This window comes from Leuciscus leuciscus (assembly GCF_965113295.1).
Source record: "Leuciscus leuciscus genome assembly, chromosome: 1".
NCBI lineage: Eukaryota > Metazoa > Chordata > Actinopteri > Cypriniformes > Leuciscidae > Leuciscus > Leuciscus leuciscus.
The window spans coordinates 49,360,251-49,385,810 of record NC_138725.1 but is presented as its reverse complement, the minus strand read 5'-3'; the positions used below and the strand labels follow the sequence as shown (position 1 = coordinate 49,385,810).

General features: G+C 38.3%; 1 protein-coding gene across 1 annotated transcript in view; it reads left to right on the top strand.

Annotated features, from left to right (window-relative positions):
* Nucleotides 1-14,140: 14,140 nt before the first annotated feature.
* The window catches only part of cacng3b (calcium channel, voltage-dependent, gamma subunit 3b), a 35,665-nt gene continuing 24,245 nt past the window's right edge, over nucleotides 14,141-25,560 (top strand). The window contains exon 1 of the mRNA XM_082179823.1: nucleotides 14,141-15,171. Coding sequence (XP_082035949.1) covers nucleotides 14,961-15,171 — 211 coding nt within the window. The 5' untranslated portion in view covers nucleotides 14,141-14,960. The remainder of the gene's footprint in view (nucleotides 15,172-25,560) is intronic.

Here is a 25,560-nt window from a genome sequence, read left to right as displayed (position 1 = left end):
GGTATAGATGGAGAGAAATGATCCTTTCCGCTATTGTGATCAGTAATGAAACATCTGTGATGCTAATTACAGGGAGCCCAGGAACTGATAATTACTGGTGTTTTTACAGGGGTCTAGTTCATAACTCCCAAAATGATACGGCGAGAGAATAGTAATTACTTGCCTTCGAACACCCATGTTTGTCAATCAGTGATAATCTTCAGAGAGCGTGGTATAGCTCTGAGCCTTTGAATTATAAAACACTCATCAAATATAGAAAACTTCATAGGAAACTTTTTATTCTATAAATATTTCCCAGAGCACAGAATGAATAGATAAGTTATTCAGAAGGAATACACCAGCAGAAGCCTGGCTTTGTCTCTCTATTTCCCTCTCTCTGAGGAGTCATAAACTTTCCGGCACATTTAATTGGTATTCTTCATGTTTATGTAGTTGTTCTCCGACAGCAGCTCATGCTGAAGAGGCAGTGAGGTAGAGCGAGCGCTGCCTGATCATGATCCAGCCTCTGATTATGTAAGTGTCCTTTCATCCCTGTGTGAACTCTCCTCCCTCTGTCTGAGTCTGTCACTCACCATCACTGTTCCTATCTGCTGCCATCTCGCTTCAGACCGCCCTTTCTGCCCACGTCCTCCCTCTGCCCCCCTTTCTAGTTTCATATTCTTTTGTCACACCTGTGAGGGCTTTCTCTCTGCTCATCCTGACATGCTGGGACTTTGGTGTCTTCACGTTGTGTTCCCAGGGGATGTTTAGAAACATTTTTACCTGTATCCTTTCAGCTCTCACTCTTTTATCTTCATGATCTCTTTCATCATAACCCTGTGCGGAGTGAAAATCTCTTCATTGTCGTCATATCATTATAGCCATTAGTCATTCAGAAGTAGCTGCATGGTGAAAATCATACTCTAACTGTGCTGTTTATAATTAAGCATGTTGACAAGTCGTAAACATACAGAAATCCCTCTGCCTTGAAGAGGGTGTGTAATCTGACAGCTCTCACGTCAGATCCTCTTGGGTCTTTCCTCTATCAGTCTCAATTTCTTGAGGATTTACACTTTGAATCTCCCAGCACATCAAAATCGCACAGCATGGTCTCTCCGCCATTGGTTATCCAACCATTGCTGACTGTTCTGGATCAAATTTAGCAATTTTCCAAGTGAGCATTTCCTCTCAAATAATATTTTTCTCATTTCTCAGGTTTAGTATAAAAACATGGACACGTTTCAAATAAAATGGTGTAAATAGAAGACTTTTTTCACAGCAAAAATGGCTTTTAATCCATGTCTATTTTCTCTGAGACAATTTGTATTCTAGTGTACTCATAAAAGTTGACTAAAAGTGACCTTTTAAATATACACATTTAAAAATACAGTCAAAAATAGTCATGACATTCTCTTCCAGGAAAATGATGAGAAATATTGATGGCTTATCCTGCACTACAAAGACATTTTTCAAATCAAATGTGAATTGAAGGGTTTTGAGAATTTGAAATGTGCATAGTAGTGTAAAGACATTTGTCCAATAAAAAACAAGTACTACTCGTCTATCATTAGTTCCTCAGGGATCTGTCTTGGGTCCTATGTTGTTTAGCGTTTATATGCTTCCTTTGGGGAAGGTAATATGGAAATATGGTTTAGGGTATCACTTTTATGCTGATGATACCCAAATTTACATCAGCTCCAAATCTGATCTTACTGTCACATCTGCGATTCTCTCGGAGTGTGTTCAGGAAATAAAAATGTGGATGCACCATAATTTTTTTACATTGAATTGTTCCAAGACAGAGGTTATTGGCACACCTGCGGCTTTTCACAAAAGTAGTAATTTTAATTTGATTATGGATGATAGTGTCATATTCCCATCTACTTAAGCTTGAAACCTTGGTGTGATTATTGACACTCATCTGACATTAGACTCACATATTAAGAGTATCACAAAACCTGCGTTCCATCATCTCAGAAACATTGCTAGAATTAGGCCTTACCTCACTCTGCCTGATGCTGAAAGGCTTATTCATGCATGTGTTACTTCCAGGATTGATTATTGTAATGCACTATTTTTTAGTTTACCTGCAAAATCAATCAAACGACTGCAGTATATCCAGAATTCACTTACACATACTCCATCACGTTAGCACATCACAGGCGTGCTTTATAGTTTGCATTAGCTACCTGTTCAGTCACATATTGTTTTTAAAACTCTTACACTAACATACAAAGCTATGCAAGGAATAGCCCCTTTTTATGTCTGTAACTTAGTCACCCTGTACACGCCTTCTCGTTCCCTTCGGTCTGCTGATTCTCTCACTCTTCAGCAGCCTCCCAGTAGACTCAAATCTATGGGGGAGAGAGATTTCTCTGTCGCTACACCCAGGTTATGGAATGCACTTCCTCTTACTGTTAGAGATGCTCCCACATTAGCCAGTTTCAAGAAGTTGCTAAAAACTCATATTTTTTTTATTTCTTACATAGGTTGTCATGATTAGTATTCTATTGTGCTATTTAGTTGTATTGCGATGATTATTTTATGATTTATTGTTTCTTTGTATTGTATTATTTTTGAAATTCTGCATTTTATTTGTTTTATTTGCTATTCTTTGTAGCGCTTTGGGTTTAAGAAAAGCAAATTATAAATAAATAAATTTATTATTGATAGAGGATCTAAACATCACAGATTGACCTGTGGCAGAGTGAAAATTGTCCATGTGAATACAGTGGTTCAACCTTAATGTTATGAAGCGACGAGAATACTTTTTGTACTTAAGCAACTACTTTATTCAACAATCTCTTCTCCTCCATGTCAGTCTGCTATGCTGATCACGCAGTGTAAACAGTGCAGCGCTTCTAGGTCTTATGTCAGAATGCTGGCTCATTATAAATATATTCATTTGTGTTCCGAAGATGAGCGAAGGTCTCACGAGTTTGGAACGACATGAGGGTGAGTAATTAATGACAGAAATTTAATTTTTGGGTGAACTAACCCTTTAATTTCACATTCAAAATGATCTAAATCTACCAAAAACACTTTATACATGTCTCAAATCAACTCGTTCTTCTATAACAGCAAAGTTTTTCACAGAACAAACACACTGTCACCACTCATAATACAACAACCTAAAAAAAAAAAAACAATGGGTAGCATTATACAATGTTTTCTTTTGTAAAAAATTCTTTACAGAACAAGAATGACACTCTACTGCTTATAATAATTCACTATGATTCCTATGTTTTTCCCTTTTGAATGGATGTTAATGAAATAAAAAAAACTAACACTTATGTAGGTGTTCAGCTACATCTAATTGTTTTGATGGCGTTTTATTTTTAGATTCAGAATATATTTTGGTATTACTGTAGAAATGGTGCAAATTCCTGTCTTATTCATTTGTGTGTTATGTTTAACTTAAGTTAAACCATTTTGAAAAGAGTATGTAAACATATGCAAACTGGCCTGTAGGTGTATAGAGTTATGGTGGTGTTTGTGTTTAAGTGAGAAAATAATTTATGTAATTTGAAAGAAGTCATTGAATACATTTTGTGCCAAAGCAATGATAAATAATCTACAGTTTAGCTCACATACTGCTGTTGTGCTCGCTGTGTGAAGCTCGCTGTGTGAAGAGTCACTTTTGAACAAGTGACCTTAATATTGCATAATAATATTGACCTAATAATTTGTAAAAAAAAATATACTTTATTATTTATTAATTAATTATTAAAGTCTGCATGAAATCAAAATTGATTTTATTTAGGCTACTTTGTTAGTGCACATTATAGTTTTGTGGTAAACAATTAATCTGTGCAAGTTAATCCACAATTTCTTTATATTACTTTTTTAATACGTTAATGAATACAAGACAGAAAGTTGTAATTTCAATTTTCATTTCATTGAGTCTTGAATGTTATTCACACAACAGATGCCAAATTATCGTCAATGCCCAATGAAAATGGTGTCAAAGGGCTGCTTTGCCATGAACATACTGAAGTTCCAGCATGCTAGCTCAGTTTCTCAAAGTCAAAATAAAATATACATAAACATTGTGTTTTGTTGTTGTTTTTTGCAGTGGCTTAAACATTTAACATGTTGTTCTTTTTTTTTACTTAAATATAAAGAATATACACTTAAAAGTACATCAGGATTGTCTGTGTTTTGCTCGTTGAGGGTTAAGGAATGAGGCCTGAACAAACATTTTGGGCTAAATAATCTGTTGCTGCATGCTTAATTATTGTGGTTGGGTCCTGGGTCCCGTAGTCAATAATTCTATCCCTTAAAACCCTAACCCTTTGCTTCATTTAGTATACGCAGATATATGAATATGCATATTAGCCCCTCCTCCACTCACTCACACCAGCTCAGAATACCTGATCCTCTCGGTCAACTTTACTGTTGTAAATGCAACATGATGGCAAGTGGAAATACTAGTTTAATTCAGCCATGTATGTTTGAACCAGAAACTGATTCAGAAGAAGAAGTGAAAGACTGAATTATACAGGGTCATCGAAGTCGATGTATCAGAATGGTAATGCGTTTTATGTATCGCTCTTTACACCGACGGACACATTACGGTAGTTGATATGATTAGCCTTTGGCTTGACTACGTTATCAAACAGCTAATAATGTGTTGCTGATGTTACACAAACCATGTTCCCGTTCCTTTCGCTATCTCAGAGTCAGACAGCTGCCTTCTAAAGATCAGCATCCTTAGAAATGCTTTGAACATCATAGAACGTCAGTGGAAAAAGGCATAGTTCATCATAACATCGTAAATATACATCATATACATAATTCACCCGCTATATTGCTAAATGTATACGATTTTTCATATCAACAGAAAAATATACCGGGATAACCTCTCTTGAGACTACCCTGCTTCGCAGCATAGTAATGACGATATGCAAAACCCTGTCCCACACGTTGACAGGATTGGTTACAATATGTTTGTGATGTAGAGAACAAGGGCGATTTCAAACCGTGTCTTTGGGAAACTGCCATTTTAAGGAGACAATACTCAGCAATGGTGCTGGCTGATGAATTTGCACATGGTTTGCCTTAAAATGTATTGAAAACACCACACAGACATATAAACAACATTAAAAACTTGAGTTTCACTTTAACACAATGCCTTTTCTTCCCTCTACTGTTTCAGTTATAATGAACAGTGGTGCTGTCCTCCTGTGGTCTGGCATGTGATGCTCCGCTGCACCAGAGGCTGTTCAGAAACATCATCCATTGCACTTGACAAGGATAAATTTGAGCAATACTGGAGCATGTGTGTTTAGTCCGGGGTCAATGCACTTCACAGATGATGACAGACTCCATGGCTGATATCCATAACTGCAGTGGGCTCAGTGCCTCGGCTAGGCCCACCCAAGGCTGAGGCAGCCTGTTCACCTAATGCTACATGGCAATGCTGCATTTCTTGATGTAAATGCAAATTTAGCTCTGTTTTGTGGATGTTTGACCTTAATGAAGGTTATAAGCATTCTCAGCTGAAGCTCTGTTTAACATCTTACATAAATTGTTCACACGATGTAGCGCTGTGCGACAACATTTGTCCGCGGCCCCAATTGTTCTCGCAGCTCGACATGTTGGCTCGCAGACTGAAACGATTCTGAAGGTCTTTGATTGTGTGGGTGAGCAGAGGCTGCATTCTGGAGCTTTCAGCAAGCGCAGACTCATCCGCAGGGCTTTACCTCACTGCTACCTGTGGCTTTATTTATCATGTTCACTCTGCAGTGACTAAAACTACTTTACAAGCCACAGTGCGGAATTAATGAAGGATTCTGACACAGGCACCTTCCCCCAGGGTTCTAAAAATAATTACCAAGATAAATACAAAGCAGGTTTTTGTCTTTCCTTATTAATTATCACATTACACATTAAAAGCACTTTTTTAAACTGGTTTGTTTATGTTCATTACAGAGTCCATTTTGGGTTTCTAATTGGCATGGGTAGTGCAGTTCTCTGTGGAGATCTTCAAAGTGCCTCTGTAGAGCATTGCATGAAATCGTGCTTTGTCATTGCTCTGTCACATCGGTTATGGACTGGCCTACCTGGTAAGAGTTTGGAGTCTCCATAAGCTCTAGACTAAAAAGGCCTTTCTAACCTAAATCAGCCTAAGATGAATAGGGCGCCAAGTGTAATATGACTAATTTCATCGGCTGAATGGATTGTGTGACACGAAAAGCAGTATTTCATGACAAAATGCAGTTTTATACTCAGAAAAACAAAAGCAAGTTGCAAAAGCAAAATTTAGCATTCCAAAAACTTTTAGTTTTCAATACATACAGTAGAGCATGGTGCAAGCAATGCCACAGTCATGGGTTCGATGTCTAGGGAATGTAAGAACTGATAGAAAATATCAACTAAACAACTATGCCTAAAAGCATGCCTAAAAGCAAAATGCATACATGTAAATGTAAACTTCATTTAAGAAAATGCACGTGAAAGAGGTTGTTCCAGATCACACAATATATGTCAATCACCGAATGGGCAAAATCAAGGATTAAATGAATTTTGTGCCATGCAAAATCACTAAATGCAATAAACAAAAAAGGTTTTGTGGACAAAATGTTGTGATCCAAATCCAGAAAATCTGTTTGATGGACAAAATGTATGTCATTTAAAGATTAAGCATGTCTTAAACGAAATGCATTTAGTGACAAACGGAGTGCATTTTTATCCACAAAAGTAGTTTTCTAGTTATCCACAAATTAAAACGTATCAAAGTTGTTGTGCGCAACAATTTTTTGCTGACTTTGCATTTCCGTTGACAAAATGGCTTTTGTCTTTCTGTAGAACTACTCACATAGAACTAGTTGCTGGCTGGAGTCTTTATGCACCCATGAAAAAAACATCAAAAGAGAGCCGGTATCGCTTGGTTATCCAAATGACATTGTATTCCGCTTTTTTGTTCCTTTTCCCCTTCCCTCCGCTCCCTCTCGTTGCCCTCAGCCAGTCTTCATTTTTGTCTTTTTACTCAACTTTTCCTCTCCTCACATCTTCTGTTTCTCTCCATACTAATGGAAAGAGAGAGTTGAGAGTTACCTGTGCTGGGTCCTGCTTCTTTGCCTCTGCCTGAAGTAATTTCTATGCTAATGAGACTCTCAATAAGATAAGACAGTCAGCAAGGGCTGCCTCTCCAACACAGACTTTATGATGAGAGGGGCTGCCGGCTTTGCCCTCTGTGTCTATCCGTTCATGCGGATATTTATCTTTTATTCATTCACTTTCATTCAGAATCTGTCAGCTTAACTGTTTGTAAGGTTTTCTTTTCCTGTCTAATGGCATTAGACGCTGTGGAACAATGCCCAAGATCATAGGCAAGGTCTAATGGGGAAGTCGTCGTACTCTTTCCTTTCTGCGGTTGCCTGTACGACATGGACTGCTGCATGGGCTTGTCTCTTGTTCGTTCTTTATTATTTCCCTATAGTACAACCTGCCTTTGAATACATCAAAACTTATTTCTACGCAGCCGCTAAATGTGACAAATTACTAAAAAGTTTGGAAGCAGGTGTTGTTGCCACCTGTTCTGACAGTATGGAAATTCTTCTTGTCCTTGCCGTCCAGATTGGATGTTTTGTCCACAGTGACAGTGCCTTGCACTGGGACTCGCCATCGTGTTAGCCGAGTGTGATTACTGTTAGACGCGACTTAGTATGCATGCTGAAGCTGAAGTCTTTGACATTCAAAGGCATTTGGGTCTGCCATAGCAAATTAAAATGCGTTTAGTTTGCAATCCCATAAGAAAGGGTTGAAAGGAGACTTATAATGAATGGTAATGAAATGCTGATATAATGGGGAATGTGACAAATATCTGCAAAGAGAGCTGCTATTCCTCAAACCAAGAGCAGAATTATGATTGCATCCTCAGGAACAAGGGAGGAAGGATTATTAATACCACACTGCAAGAGTGTATCTATACTGTCAGGAACACAATCACAATAGATTTATAATTAATTCAAAGTTCTGTCATGAAACTCTAGATGGTGCAGGCTGATAGGTCCTTAACTCAATCGGTTTGCAATCACACCATTCTCTATAGGGCACAGCTGATTGGTTCCAGCCGTATCAGTAGCCAATGAGCTCGCTGCTTAGCTTTCAAATACTTGGTCAGCGTTTGTTGTAGCAGTTTGCAGTGCACTTTCAGAAACTCTCCACCTTCCCCAGCTCCACCTGTGTAGATCTGCTACGGGTAATTCATGTACGCTATATTGTGCAGCAGCAGCATGTCTTACTTGCTCACAGCAGCGTGTCCTGTATGTGCAGTATTGGCAGTAGCAAGTCCCGTATTTGCTCTGCAGCAGCAGCGTAGCAGATCTATTCCACCAAGACCAAACATATTAACATTGTCATATCCATTAGCATGTCAAACACAATCAGAATTGTCATGACAGAATTACTGTTGTTATTATTATTGATGTTAATATCTATTTATAGCTTTTTATTTTTAACCTTGGTTGTAAGTAATCAACATTACAAATAAAACATAATGTATAAGGTATCCGGAAAATAAAATATACAACATTTAAATAAGGCAAAAATAAGGGAATTTGGCAAAAGCCAAAGTGTGCATGTGGGGAAATAGATGTTTGACCATAATAAACTGAATTTCTCTGCAGTCAGTTTCTTCTAAAATTCTTTATTTCAGCCATTATCTTTATTGCTGAAGAAACAGAATCATTGTGCTTCTCTGTCACCCTTAAATCTGAGGGATCTCACTGCATTCCAGCTCCATCAGCAAATGACACAGCTATGTGAACTGACCTTCATGGCACTGGTCCCTCTAACATAAAACCCCACATCCCCATTTAAAGACAATCTGGAGCTCATTCACGGGCATTCATACAGTGCCAGATCAATCAAGCCCAGTGCCTCTGTGGGGAACCACTGTGAATGAGAGGTTAAAGAGGGATGTGAACAGAGGGGTTATCGTAATCACTTCACAGGAAATGGCACATGGTGAATAAATGGATTCATCTCAAAAGCTTGATGTCTTGTTATTGCAATGTTCTTCTAGGATGGGTAAGTTCAGGCATTCGGTTGTTTATTAGAAAGCCCTAAAAATTAGGCTATTACCTTTTCTTTTTTTTACTAGAATGTCACTCAAATTGAATTCAGGATTTTAATAAGATATGAACAATTCTTAAGTCTATACACACAAAGCTGTATCAGTGAGAAAGCAACCAAGTCTTGCATCACGGCAATGATTCCTTCGATTTGCACCATCTGTCATTATCCTTCTAGAGATTTGTGGCTGAGCATTTGAATTATAAAGCATTATTCATAGGATAACTTCATCCTCAAAGCTTATGCTGGCTCTGTCAGAGGAAAGCAGGAATTGCGGTTTGGGGGATAAAGGTGCTTCCCGCTTGTTCACAGTCCTGGTGAAAAGGGCGGGAATCACACTAGTGTGTGATAGTGTGACATATTATGCATGCATTGTAGGGACCTAGTGAACAATAACAATAAAGTAAAACACAAATGTAATTTCCAGGCTATATTCAGGAGTTGTTAAGATGGATATGACATGCTAAACGAAGGGAGGTTTTGTGAGAAAGCATATAACACTGTGAGCTGTAGTGAGAGGCAAGCTTTAATATGATCTTCACACAGTGCAAGAGGTGATGTGTGATGAAACGCATGTGTCACATTAGGTGTGACACGTGCATTTTTTTTTATCTGCTCATTTATTTCACAATTTGGAATAATGTGCAAAAAAAAAAAACCACCCTGACCTAGTGTACTTAAGCACATATTTTTCTCACGTTAATGTAAGATTGCAAAAATAAATGCCAACATTAAAAATGGCCAGTTAAATTTGTTTAGTCATGATGTCAGTTTGTAGGAGTAGGTCAAGGCTGAAGGCTCCTAGAGCACTGCAATGATAATGTTTTTTTGAAGGCTAACCCGGAAGTTAGCAACAACATGGTTCCCTAAACAAAAACACAAAATAATTATTTCCATTGGCTTTTCAATTATTGCAGGAAATAAGCTCTGCAACCTGATTCTTACGTGATTTGTTCATCATGATAATCTTGTAATGAACAACTTTTATGCATTTTAAAGCCTAAATAGAACCACCATAAGTAAAAAGCGAAAATGACATCCCTAAGCTTCCGACAACTCTTTCAGTTTTTATTTTAAAAGCAGTTTGCGTTCATAGTTTGCAAGGGCGCAATTCTAAACACATCAAGGCTGTAAACAGGCAAGTTTTACTGTTCAATGATGACGATTAATATCTCTGACAATGTCTGTAGTCCCATTTATCCACATGTTAGCAACCACCTTTTTTAAGTTGAGTAAAAGCACAAAAACACTTGAAAGTATGTTGAGCTTGTGTTAACCAAAGACCTTATCTCAGGAATTAAACAAAAAACCCATTCAGAAAATACAGTGACTTCAGGATGATGGAATCATAAGTGCTAAAATGCAAACTTTCCATCCACAATGGGTGTTTCTAATATCTTATTTTTGCATCCTCTTTTCCTTCATTTTCTTCATTTCCTTGCATCTTAGCTCCATCCCCTTAGGATGCGAGGGAAGGATACATCTCTGTATCCTCGATCATGACTCCTCAGGAAGCTTCCTCACTCCTCATGGTGCAATTAGAGAATTGAGATGTCCTTCAAGATGGCTGAGTTTGACCGGTTTCCGGGTCATGGGCTTGAGGACGTAGGAGCGAGGAAATGAGGAATCAATTTGAGAATTAAGTACCCTATGTGGCCAAAACAGCATAATGGAGGCCTAACAAAATTCACCTGCTTATGCATATCTGATCATAGTCAGAGGTAACCATTTAAGCCAATCAGCTTGAAGACTTCACTTCGTCATCAAGCCTGATTGCTTAAGACAACAGGTGAAGAGAAATTTCCAAAGTAGACAAAATATTAATGAAATCCATATTATGTGGGTCACTGCTGAGACTGAACGACAGACATATACATTTGCCATAATGAAGGAGTGGAGGATAGACTTTCTCACCATTGTTGAGTAGGTGTTGGATGGAATGAGTCGCTCCAATTCATGTATAAATGTTTATAATGGTCACAGCCTGAATAAGATGCATGTGTGATTTTGCTGATTTACTAGACTATTGTTACGAACTGCTCTGAGACAAGGTTGCGATCCAAATGCAGCTTCAAACACAGGTAGGCAGTCCAAACAAACAAAACACACAAGGTTGGCAACAAGCTAAAGGCAGGCAGAGAGTCCAAAAACAGAAATACATGGAACCAGAGAAGTGCTCAGAAATGCAGTGCAACAACATACAAGACTTGGGAATGAATGTGAAAACCAGGCTTCAGGGGGCCAGGCAGGTGCCGCCTGGTCAGGTGCAGAGGCAGCCATCTTGTCCGAAGACACTGGCGTAGACACAGGCGCAAAGGCGGCCATCTTGTCCGAGGGCTCTGGAATGGTGGCGGCCATCATGGCCTAGGGGTCATGGGATGGAGTTGATGTGTGTGCTGCCCGCACACAAAATAGCCGTGGCCAAGATGATGAGCGCTGTATCATCCAGAGCTGACTCTGGAAGGCTCGGGCTCGGCAGGCATGATGTGAAGACGCTCTGGTGTAGAAACCTTAGGACGGGAAGGCACTAGAAACACAGGTCTAGCAACCATTATGGCTGGAGATGCTGGTGACTGTGGTGGGCCAAGCTCGGTGGCCATCGGAGCTTGATGCATCAGATTCAGAAAGTCTTGGGTGTGGTCCTCGAGTGCTCTATTACCTTGCTGTAAACAGATGAGTTGAACTGCTGGATCAATGGTGGGTCTGGGTCTTACTTGGCTGCTGGATCTGAGCATGGCAAAGTGTTCTGTTACGAACTGCTCTGAGACAAGAAAGTTGAGATCCAAATGCAGCTTTTAATAATGGGGCAATCCATACACATAATCCAATGTACAGGCAACAGGTCAAAACACAGGTAGGCAGTTCAAACAAACAATACACACAAGGTTGGGAACAAGCCAAATGGGTAATCCAAAGGCAGGCAGAGAATCCAAAAACCGAAATACATGAAACCAGAGAAATGCGGCACAACAACATACAGGACTTCGCAGGGAGTGAATGTTAAAACCAGATTTATATGGGAGGAGCTAAACAAGGTAATGACATAGGCCTACAGGTGAATGTGATCATGGCTGATTAGTCTGGGCAAAGGATTATGGGAAATGTAGTTTGTGGATGTGTGGTGATTGTTCGAGTTGGAGTGCCCTCTGATGATTATCCTGGGCACACTCACTGGTGATCGTTACAACTATATTGACAGATATTATGTTGGTGATCAGAGAGACTATGTCATTAATGGGATAGTTCACCCTAAAATAAAACTTAAGTCATCATTTACTCATTCTGCTGTTCTAATGCCCTTTTACCTTTACAGGAACCGAAAAGGTGAAGTTTTTATAAAAATGTCCTGCTTTGGCTCGTCCATATAATGGGAGTGAATAGTGACCATTATCAAGCTTTTTAAAAAAGACGCAACAGTATCACAGAATGATCCCATGCAACACGCCTCATATATTCCAAGTGTTCTGGGAGTATATGAAAGGGTTTTGGTGAAAAACAAACCAAAACGTAATGTATTATTTAATGATAATCCTGACTTTGGTCTTCAGACAGTTCACATCTACTCGCTCCAAAAAAAAGTAAACAAGTTGTGAGAAATCATGATTTATAAAAATGCAACATGAAATAGGCTACATTACTTTCTTTTCTGAGGTGAAATAAATATGTTGTGTTCGTCGCAACAATAAGTTATCGTGTTTATATCTGGAACTGTCATTCTGACTGCCAGTTCCGGTCTGGAGATAATTTACCTCATTGAAGAAAGTACATGGATACTTTTCCAGGATTTCTAGGCGTTGTATTTCATGTTCTGTTTTTATCCATCTTGATTTCTCACTTGTGTGAGAGACATAGGAGACATTTTTTGATAATCGGTCCACATTGGTAAAGCTGTATGTTTAGTTATTCACTAAAAAGAAATTACATAAAGCCACGGTCACACTAGACTTGAGCATGCAAAATTTCTTCGGACACTGCAACGGTCCTGATATAACGTCACGCTCTGCAGCGCGTCTTATTTATAAACATGAATTCAACATATAACAAATAGTAATACGCTCAAAATGTAAAAATATACAATCTACTCGACTTCACTAAAAAAATATCGTTATTTGAATTCAGCCAAGAGGTCGCGCCATCCCAGCTAACACAAATACGTAACTGTTACGTAACTGCAACGTAATCTGGTGACCAAACTTACGTCGTGACAACCGGAAAAGTGAAATTCCCAGATACGTTGCTACAACGTAACTTTGTGTCATAGACTACGTTGTCAGTTGGTAAGTCACAAAATTACCAAAATGTCTCGTAACTGGGACATAGTTGGTTTATTTTGTTACCTTAGGAGACAGTACTGACGACGTTGTCAGTTGGTAATTTGATGGTAATAAAATTACAGACATGCAAGACTACGTTGCCAGTTGGTAAGTCATGAAATTACCAAAAAGTACGAATACATTTTGTAACTGCTACGTTGTGTGTTAGCTGGGATGACGTTTCGATCTTCTACTGGTCACACGTGTTCACGTGATGCTATTTCTAAGCTAAGAGTGCACCAGACTTGAACTTCTTTGGAACGCAGCGAAATGCAAAACTTTTCGCATGAGCCGGTTTTACGCATTAGCATGCGTTTGAATGGAAGTCAATGGAACGAAAAGTGCAGTGTGACCGCCCCTTAATTCAAGTCAGCTCGTCGCTGTTTCACGCTCCAAATTCAGAATAATCTGAACCTATCATTATAATCTGAAAGAACCTTTTTATTTTTACACCCAACCTATTCAAAAATAATTAAATAAAAAAAGCAAACAAAAAAAAGGTCAATGGAAGTCGTGCAACTTTTAATTGTACTGTCATCATATCCCTAAGAATCCAAATTATCCAGTGATCTATAAAACTCTACAGAATTGCCCATATGAAGGTCTCCATGCAGGAAATCATCGAAAATGTCTGTGGCTCTTTAAGGACGTTCCTGTTCTCCAGGGTCCGATTTTTCATGCATCGCTTCTTACCCATATCTTTGCATATGAAGGCCTTAAGTAGCACATTGGTTGAGCCAGGGGCGCTGTGCGGGGAGAAACTCTGAGATTAGACGAGAGGCTTCGTCCATTCAGCGCGGACAGCAGCAGCCAGCGCGCTCCCTCTGTGGGCGGTGTTTCAAACCAGCGGATTCGGGAGGAACGTGGGAGCTGTCATTGCTGTAAAACACATTTGCGGGCACCAGCATCACCGTTGACAGCAATTACAAGTGCTGGGATTATGTTCATTTAAACGACCACTTATTGATAGGGTGCCTTCATAACATGCTGCTCCATGTGTAATCCAATGTATTTTTTTTTAATTCGCCAGATCTGAAGGGGCATTTTGGAGAGACAAGCTGATCATGAAGTGGGATATTTTACTCTTCTCTTGTCTTTTAGAGAAAAATACCGGATGCATCCGTTGAACGAAGGTATTTTCCGCTGGATTAACAAGGGACAGTATTTTTGATACTTAATCTCCGTGCATAAACACTGATCTATTGGCGTTTACGGGAAACAACGATGTTTTTATGAAGTCACAGGCGAAACATCGTGTCATTCGTTTAGCCTAGTACCTCAATTGCAAAATGCTGTGGTGCTGATGAGAGACTGTTCCTCGATAACAGTTAGGTATTTTTTCACAGCCCAGAATGAGAAACAAATAGCTCTCCGCTTAAGCGATGGAAACACTGTGAGGCTTCTACTGAACTTGAGAAGCAGCAACAGCGACTGCAACAGTCTCGACACCCCAGAAATCAACACATAATAATGGTATGAGCTTCTGAAGTCGATTGGAGCATGGAGTCCGCACACCAGGCAGGCTAGGAGGTTTTGCGAGACACGCTAAGAACCTTGTATTGACCCCCCATCCTGAAATGAGGCAAAATGTTGATGTGTGACAGAGGAGTCCAAATGCTCATCACTACAGTGGGCGCTTTCGCCGCGTTCAGCCTGATGACTATCGCTGTGGGAACGGACTATTGGCTGTACTCACGAGGAGTGTGCCGGGTCAAAAGTAATAACGAGAACGAGACGAGCAGGAAGAATGAGGAAGTCATGACCCATTCTGGGCTCTGGAGAACCTGCTGTCTGGAAGGTAAGACGTTTTGTGTGCAAGTCCAACTTATGTGCTATCTATCTATCTATCTATCTATCTATCTATCTATCTATCTATCTATCTTAAGATTCTAGTAGGCTATAGTCTATAGCTTTTCTAGTATACACCACTGGTCATTCTATCACTGATGATTAAACTTAGATTTATTTAATGTGACATACTGGAAGCACTACTAACCTCAATCTATCACCAGAATTTACTTTTATACTACAATATTTACAACTGTTAACTGCTGTTAACTACAACTGCTACAATATCCTAACTGTTTAAATGAATTGAAGGCTTTTTGATGTTATTTTCCCACAGTCACAAATTGAGTCTTTTAAATAGGCAGCATGATGATTGCAACTGTCATATAGCCAATAGATCAGGGCTAAATTGTCTAATTACTCGCTTGTCAATCCAAAATAAGATGGGCAGTCATATTGATTACCTTATATTGCAGTTCAATAAAATCACTTTATTCTACAAAGTATAAATCTCTCAGTATTGCAAGCTGTTGACACAGAATACCTGGCAATTGCTGTTGGTGTCTGCCTGAGTGCAAGATTATTACCAATATTACCAAATATATTTATTCTCTTATGAAGCCGTGATCAGCCACACCGTTCTGTCAATCAAGGTGCTCTGAATGATAGTGAACAGCCTGTTGTACCACCTCACACACAAAGCAGCTTTAAAGGGCTTTTTTAGGGGAAATAAAAGTCAATTCAAACTAGAAGCCCACAGCCTTACATAAGTACAGTGAGCTCAACAAAACACCCTATGGAGTTTAAAGCATACCCTGTAATTCAAATGTACATCACATACCCCTAAAACATGATGATGACTTGTTCCTTTTGCTTATCCTCTTCCTCTATTTTCCTAATTTTTCTCCTTATCTTCCCTCTCTTTCCTTGCCTTTGTCCTCTGGATGGATTCATTCTAATTCCATGCAGTTTAGTTTTTGGCAGCCCTGACACTGCTTGACTGGGAGCGAAATAATGTACTTCATAATGTCTTTTCAAACTTTGATTAATCTCCTGCCCCAGGGAACTCAGAGAGGTGACATGACTGCAGTGTGATGGGAAGATCCTCATCTTTAATTGAAAGGGATGGGCGCAATCCAATAGATGTGACCATGGCAGATTACACAAATCCAGTGATTGACTTTTCAGTATTAATTTAATTGAAGTGTATGTCACTGTCACCCAGTGCACAGATACCCACAGCCATATTTGATCCACTTTAAATCTCAAAAAGATTCTCATGATTTATTTGCTTAATATCAATGAGGGATTGATCCGTCTAAGTAGAAACCTATCACTCTGAGTCATGGTCTATGCTTGTCTGGACATAAATCTTTGAGGAAGGTAATAATGAGGCTTTCTGCTGGACAAGAATACATGACCAGCCTCTCTGAATATAACCTTCAAGTGTTGGGTAGGCTCTACAGCCACTTACTTCAGCATGTTTCTCCATGACAGCTTTGCTTTGCCTGTTGATGTTGTTCACAATCATCATGGAACCACCATTGACCCTTTTTACTTTCTTAATGCACATTTCTGGTCTCATTGTGAATGATTCATCAGTGGAAATTATTTCATAGCTTTTTTTTTATTATTATTATTTTTATTTTGTAATCTTTAATCAAAATATCTTTTTTTTTTATTACTCTTTCTGGAAGCATCATCTAGACCTGGCAGCCTATTTGATCATGTTAACCAATAGCAAAATAGGTATTTAGACACATTTTAGCGATTCTTTCTTGTATTAAACACCCACTTTTCACAATCCAATAGTATTTCTTACTCAGAAAGGTGTTCAATTCTGAAATAAAAAGGGTTGTGAATGCCAATTCAGATGACTTTAAATATTTATCTTCACTTACTGTTCTTAAAAGATTTGGCCTCTTTGTGATTATTGGTCTTGTGTTTGTGATAGTGCAACCAAAAATGTAAAGTTCTCTCATCATTTATTCACCCTCATGATGTTCTTCAGCTGAACACAAAATAAGATATTTTGTAGAAGAACTTTGTTTTTGAGCATGCAATGAAAGTCAGTGTGGTCTAAAACAACGTTGGACCCCTTGGACTTTCATTGACTGGACAAAAAACACTGGGGCATTTCTCAAAATATCTTCTTTTGTGTTCCACCAAGAAAGTCATACAAGTTTGAAACGACATGCGGGTGAGTTAATGATGTCATAACTTTAATTTTTGCGTGAACTATCCCTTTGATGATGATAGTTTGGATGCTTATAATTTTAGGCTAAAGCGTCAAGAGAGACGTTTCCATTTTGAAAAAGACTGTACTACAGCTGTAGGATTGGAAGTGCATTGAATAGCTATGATTGGGACATTAGTGTTAAGGAGGTGTAAGTCGATGTTTGTTTGTGTTTTTAGTAGTCTGTCAGGTCATGCTATCTTTTTCTTCAGCCTCCTTACATGTCCAGCAGCCAGATGTGTTAAACGATCTGGGAGGAGTTCGTCAAGTACAGCTCTGTGTGCCAATATGTAAATGATTGTCTCTGCAGGACGCCAAAACAGCAAGTACTGATCGAGACTTCCTGGAAAAGCTGTGAACTGAAGTGCGACTTGAATTTGATGGGCCATAAGATTCACTTAAGATCATGATTTCTACCACGTAATTACAGTTTAAATGCCAAAGGCTGAAGGTACAGTCATATATTTAAAGCAAACAACATATCAGACTATTAGAATTCATATGAATAATATGAATCAGCGTGAGGATGTGATTCACTGCACAATGTTCCAATTTTTATTGAAACAGTTACCAAAAGGCATGACTTTATTAACCCTCGTGTTCTTTGGAAATTATACTTATTATTTTTTGTAGGGGTTCACATGTTTGGGATCAGTAAGGTTTCTTTATTTTTATTATTTATAATCAAGTATGCATTAAGATTGACCGTAAGTGACAGTAAAGACATTTATAATGTTACAAAAGATTTTTATTTCAAATAAATGTTCTTTTGAACTTTCTGTTCATCAAAAAATCCTGAAAAAAGAGAATCACGGTTTTCACAAAAAGCACAACCATTTTCAACATTGATGATAATAAGAAGAAATGTTTCTTGAACATCAATTCATCATATTATAATGATTTCTGAAGGATCATGTGACACTGAAGATTAGAGTAATGATGATGCAGAAAATTCAGCTTTGCATCACAGGAATAAATTACATTTTAAAGTATATTCAAAAAGAATTTTAAATTGTAATAATATTTCACAATATAACCATTTTTTTACTGATTTTTTTATTAAATAAATGCAGTCTTTCAAAACGTAAAAATTTCAAAATTAACCTTTCAGAATTACTTTCATGTGCTCCTCTAGTCAAATCAATAACCCAGTCAGCAGATCATTTTAAAACCAGCCATCTGTTTACTAAAGTACAGTAGTACAGTTTAGTCACGCACTTATTAGATATGACTAGCATTAATTCCAGCAATTCTAGTAAGAAAAAAATCTAAAACAAAACAAATCACAACTGTATGTGAACAGTTTCAGAAAATCCATTACATTTAATCATGGTTTATATCTTGGGTCTGTGAGACCAAAACAGAAGTGATATAACAATTTTCATTGAGGAAAGTTTTTCTGTGTTTATGATCAATTCTCATAAGATAGGAAAATCACGATGTATCAACCTGATACTTGAATATATTAAGTATATTTTTCAAGCTATTTAAAAGGCCATGAGGCCTCCCAAACAGAGCATGAGGGTTAAATGTATGGCTTGTTGCATCACATGTCATCATAGGGAGGCACATCAGCGGTTATGCACGTAATAATAAGGGAATGCTCCGGTGGAATTCAACACGGGTTCATTTGCTGAATGGAGGTGTAAGATTAATGCAGTGCGTCCTCAAGTGCAGGTGGATCTCAGGGGAACAGTTTGGCCTTGCTCAGGATAAATGATGACCTGGTAACTGAGGTGGGGAGGGAAGGGGGAGAGAGAGGCAAAGCAGGGAGTGATGAAGAGGGACTCTTCCTTCCAAATGTGCACCCAAGCAAAGCCTGTCTCATACACTCTCATCACGCACACACATCTCCTTGGAAACCAGCCGCTCCCGTCTGCGATATAGGCCTACTGCTCTATCTCCATACCTTCCCCCATCCTCAACCCTGTTTTCCATCCGCCTCCTCCTCCTCCTCCTCCTCCCCTTGTTCACCAAGGCTTTGGAAAAACAGAAATACGGAAAGCATGAGATGCTGCCCGGCCATCACACGGCATCTCAAACATGTGTCAAACATGCATGGGGAGATGCGCACGCACCAGTGTACATATCCTCAAACGGACAATGTGATTGGCTCATTGGGATGTGAACATACTACTGTACCTCATAACCACTTACACTGCCACTCGGGACACTCCGCAGGCATGGGGCCCTGTGTTTTTGCCTTTTTAATGTGCACTAAAGGTGCGAGTGAAGGCTGTTAGACTGGGAACAAAAGGTTGGGTTAAAACACACGGCTACAGTGGACTTCATTTATTATTGCTCTACTAATGGAAGAAACTTGTCAGCACTTTGCAGTACATTGTGGAAATACACTTTTTATCTATACGCTAGCAGAATTTTTTTTTGGTGGCAATTTAAATGAGCAGAAGAAATTAATAATGAATGTTTCTTTGTGTTAAAGCCCAGTCAGTATAACAGTCAGATATGCTTTCACCATTTTCATTTAGTGCCTCTAACATGAGCTCCTACATATCTTTGTGTACAGACTTATGCGTGTGAAGAAAATTCCTGATTTTAAATGACAACAAGTAAGCAGCCTATACTTTCTGGTGAAGTATGTAAGCGATAATGCACTCCGGCCCCAAGTCGGGGTTTATTTTTTTGCAATAATGACCAACTGGCTGTACATTAATATGGCCACTCGTCAAATAAATAAATATGTGGGCATTAAATATTGATTTGAGTTGAATTTTTAAAATAATTTTACTTGTAAATTATCTTAAAGCTTTTCGATTTAGTTCATTACAATGTACAAAACAATCGTATAAAAGTATATAGAGTGTTGCCTATTAGGAAATCTCTGACTGCTGTGAATGACCAATCAGAATTAAGTATTCCAAAGAGCACTGGGTCTCAAACACTAATAATTCTGTGGATTATGTAGAAGAAAAGTTTCTGTCTAATTCACAACATGTGTGTATGCACATTAATTTGTTCTTAACCTCGTTCTAATGTAATTTAAATAAGCAAATTATACCCAAAGTTATTTGTATTGTTTGTATAAAACATGCCCAAACCATTTCCATATAAGGGCTTTCCACACAACCTACATATATACACTTAATATTTATATAGTGATTTTTGCATACATGTGGTTTCAGTTGTTCCTACATTTTTTTATTCTCGTAAATTTTGAATATATTTTTCTGTGAAAGTTATTGATGAATCATGATATGAGACCCCCATGTCTATTCCAGTCTATTGTCTATGGCAGATGGAAACTCAGGAACCTTACTGTTTTCGGAGTGTAAGGCATTGAACGAATTGCTGAAAATACAGCGTGCCCACCATGCACTTTGACTATTATGTTTAAGAGCAGAATTTTTGCACTTTGTATAGGCTGGGCTGTTGAAACCATGCAACGTTTAGCAACCGATGTATTAATATCTAACGCCATGCAAAATCAATACAATATTGATGCTAGTTTATCCCTCCGTGACAGTGTGTTGATTTGATGTGGTGGGTACATGGCGTCCTGTGAAGCCGGCAGGAGAATGTGGACCATAGTGAGTCACTGCTGTTTCAGGCTCCTGCCTGTGATGCTGCCTCTGCCCCTGGCTGCGATGACCTTTGTGAGGCAAATTACTCTTGATAGATCCTCTAACAGCATTGGTTAAGCTTGCAAAAATAGCTCCCTGCGTCTCCTCCCCATCTCAGAGGCTCAGCGACCAGAGATAACACGGCCGGCCCCCACTCCTGTGGGTCTGAGCCCGAGCTATAGGAAAAGTGAGGCTGCGGTGTGAACCCGTCACTCCGGTCTGCATTCATACGGGGCTGCGTCAAATTTTGTGAGAATGCGTTTTGGGTTAACTTTAATTACCCTTTCAAAAGCTGCACAATCAGTCACGCTTTAGTCTCAAAGGTAGCAGAACACTGATCAAAGACTGGTGACACGTAACTGGGTTTTGCATCAAGGAGGATAGATTATATTTATATATGTGCTGTTATTTGAAAGCCATTTACTTTTAGTTTTATTGATGTCGCCAGGTCCTCTTATGACCCCAGACACTTTCTTTTGGACACTTGCCCACTGTATACTGTACATAAACACGCACACATATTCACAGAGACCTGCCAGAGATACTAAGTGGCTCACATTATCTTGAGATGGAAATGCCAAGGCTAGGATGGATTTCGTATTGGTTACGGTGAAAGGGGGAGCGCGGAATAAAGTAAGAGACTGTATTATATTGATGAGAGGGACAGGGTGCCAGGAGAAAGCAGACCTGAAAAATCTGTGTGTGCAAACACTTTTCAATGAGTGTTGATTTAGGTGATAACAGGGCTTCTGAGAATGCGTTGCTGGCAATCCATCTTTGTGTGTGTGGCCCGTTTGCTCTCCCACTAGTACTGTAACTTTGTTATCACTCACAAAGGAGAATGTCAAAGTGAGGTGTTTAAATTCATTAATCAATATTTTTCATAAATTTGATAGACATAAATATATGCTGCTCACAAACACTTACCTGTATGATTGTTACTGTGTTCTAAGTATATAAATACTTTTGCGGAGTTCAGAGATGCTTGATATACTGTATGGGTTCCATATCAATTATCAGCTGATATTAGAGATTTTTTATGTAATTTATTGGTATCGGCCAATTTTGGATATTTTGGGCCAGATTTACTAAACGGCAAATTAGCACGAGAGCGCAATCCCATAAAAGCGCTGATGGAAGTGGAAATTTCTGCAGTGATTTACTGACAATGCGTAAATTAAAGAACACAGACGAGGCTGGATCATTTACATAATGATCAACGCAATCTACCAAGAGCAGCGCAAATTAGCGTCTGGTTTAAGACATGCTTTTTTGGACAGTAAATAATGGCGCAAATACCAGTAAATTGACTTGCGCAAACCTTAGTAAATCACTTTGCAGGATTCATTTAACACTCTCCTCCCATAAATGTTGCATCTGAAAGGGAAACTCTTACAAATGCATATGCAATTAGGTCAGCCGCAAAAACAACCCTGTCCACGCCTTTTCAGTGCTAATTTTTCAGTGCTACGTGTCTTTAGTAAATCCTGACAGTAGTATTTAAACACTAAAAGAGGGTTTAAACTGGCGCAAGCTGTTAGTAAATCTGGCCCTAAATATTGTAATATTTAATATTTTTGTTCTTGCATTTTTTTGTCCTTTTAATCCTTTTTTTTTTAGGCTACATTTAGATTATCTTTACCATCATGTAACACTCACGTAAAGTTAATCTCCAAAAACACTTATCTTGACACTGTTAAACATAATCTTTAGCAAAGCTCAAAATTAAATGGATTTTTCATACTCTACATTGTAATGATGTGATGTCTAAATTCACAAATTTTTTTGTTTTGTTGTATTTTTTTATTATTAAGACTAGCATTGTTTGAATTTTGGCCATTTATTGATTATGAGTCATAACATAATAATTATTGGCTTATCACAGTATTATTGTTGAGAACTTGCATATTGGTGCAATCCTGTTTTTCACACAAATTTCACTCTAATGTATTTACTTCACTAAAAAAAGCATGTAATTGTTCCTATTGCGAACGGTTCATCTGTGGTTTTTATTTTAAAAATTATAACTTGATCTTCTGGTAAAACGGTAGACTTCTCTCTGGTGATGTCTCCGGACTTATTGTGTAAATTATTTACTTAAACCCTGCCTCTATCTTACAATCGACTGCAAGCTCACATTCAGCTTATCTGATGGCGTCCAATCAACAACCAATGGATAGAACCAAGTCCCCGCCATACTTTTTTTTTTTTTTGATAATCCAATTCACTCAAATGTACATCAAAATACGAAAGAAAAGATCTGCCGCTACTTCCGTGTCATGATGACATTGATATTGAAACACTAGGTCTACAACAAAAGTAAACGAACAAAATCTACATGAAAGGCACTTGTGAAATGTTTCCATGATAGTTTTTATGCGAAATGTGTTAAGTTAAAATCTGTTTCTAGTTTGAAGATCTAGTATGAAAAAAAAAAATACCCTTGGGACGTAAAGGTGCCAGTAGTTGAAGAAACACTCATAAAAGACTGTATGCATGCCCACACAATTGTTATATCTAAATGCTTAGCTTTATCTGACACTAACAACAATAGGTCCGGCAGTCCCAAGATCCTATGCGGTGTCAAACACAGACTTTCACACTCCTTGGGCAAACATTGATTGTGTTGGCCTCTGGGGTGTTTCTCTTAATGTACTTAGAGCTCAATAGTCTCGCTATAGCTCTTCAAAGTAGCAACCACACCGGCCTGTCTGCACAAGTCACCGAGAAAATTATTGTGGCTTTGGCAATGAGTAAGTGTCTTCAATATCTGCAGCATGTCCACCTGCGGGGGTTCATAAGCTCACCGCCGAACAATAGTTATGGCTGTGTCCCTGTTTTTATGAGCTATCCGTCTTGTGTTTCTGCGATCTCCTGGAGTATTGTGATTAGGAAGCCTGCTGAAAAAGCCGTGTTCCTCCCCTATGTTATTAAGTGCCGTTATCTCCCTTAAGCCCCGGTTGTTTACTCACTTGCATCCACTCATGTGGAACAGTTTTTGGCACATTGCATGTAGATGTCCAGCACTATTCCCGAGCTTTTGTATGTTACGTATTTTATTAGGGATAATAAGAAAGCAAAGGGATCAGGGAGGGATAGAAGTGAATATTGATGTGTATGTGTCGACTGCACCTCTGCGTGAATACGGGCAGCGCTGCTAGAGAGTGAACAAGCCAAATAAGTCCATTAAACTCGATGTTGGCCTGCGCCTGAGGAGACCCCTCTGTGGAGAATGGGCTGGCAGGAACCTTTGGCTGGCTTGCACAGGCAGCTTCTTCCTTTTCATGGAAAACTAAATCAAGCACATTGGCTCTGAATAATAACCATGAGATGAAGACCATTCGATGTGTGTCAGAAAAAATGTGCTTTCACAGCAATCACAGCATCTGAATTGGCTGCTGTCGGATTCACATGTATGTACCAGCTGGCTTCCCTTACAAAAAATAAGTAAACTTATTTTTACTATTGTATACTTATTAGTATACTTATTATAACTACTGTTAATTTAAGTGTAACAATAGTAAACTTTGAGTACAGTAGAATTTTTACTACTGTGTACTTATTAGTATACTTATTATTACTACTGTTACTTTAAGTGTAACAGTATTAAACTTTGAGTCCACAATTAAGTTTTTCGTTTGTGTTGCAACTATACTATAAATGGACTTATAGGTATACTGATAGTTTACTAGTCAAATACTTGTAGCAAATTTTTTAGTTTATGAAAGTACACTTTGAAGAGTACTCTCGGTAAACTAGTTTTGTAGTTTTATACTGCAAGTATACTTGTAAGTTTTCTTTAAGTGAACATAACATCATAATGATAGTTTACTATTTATATATTCTTTTTGCACTATAATACTGCTATGTTCCTAAATAAGTATCCTATTTAGATGTTTAATGTTTGATGATTTTTTTATTTTACATTTTCGTAAGCAATCTTCTATCACATGTTTCTGCTTCTTCTTTTGTTGCGGAGATTCTGTACCATTTTAGAAGATGCATAATAGCGCCCCCTACCGTATAACAGTGAAAACGGATAGCCGGAAAATTCAGTCAATGGCAGGGAACGAGTAAATAGATTATAAGTAAATTCCTATGTACACTACCCGTGGCTAGTCTACACAAAAATGTAGATATTTAGAATTAGGAACAAATCTGTTTTCTTTATAAATCAATATTCTCAAATTTAAATTTATAAGACAGTATGTCTTATAAAATAAAAGTATTTAGTAGGCTACTCAATAAAAAGAGTAAACACTACAAACCAAGTATACTTTGAATACCTAATTATACTTTTAAGAATATCTCGATCAAAAGATTAAGTGTATAGACCAAATATACTTAGACTTTTCTGTCAGTATAAGTACAAGTATACTTAAGTACACAGAAAGTAGACTGAAAGTATACTATCTTATTTTTAGTAAGAAGTATACTTAAAAGAAGTATACTAATAGCACACTTGAATAAACTTTTTTTTCATAAGGGTTTGAGTCCTTCCCATACTTCCTGTAAACTTCAGCAGAACACTTCTCATCCCTCGGATCAGGCTCCGATGGTGTAGGGCAAACATTTATCGGCC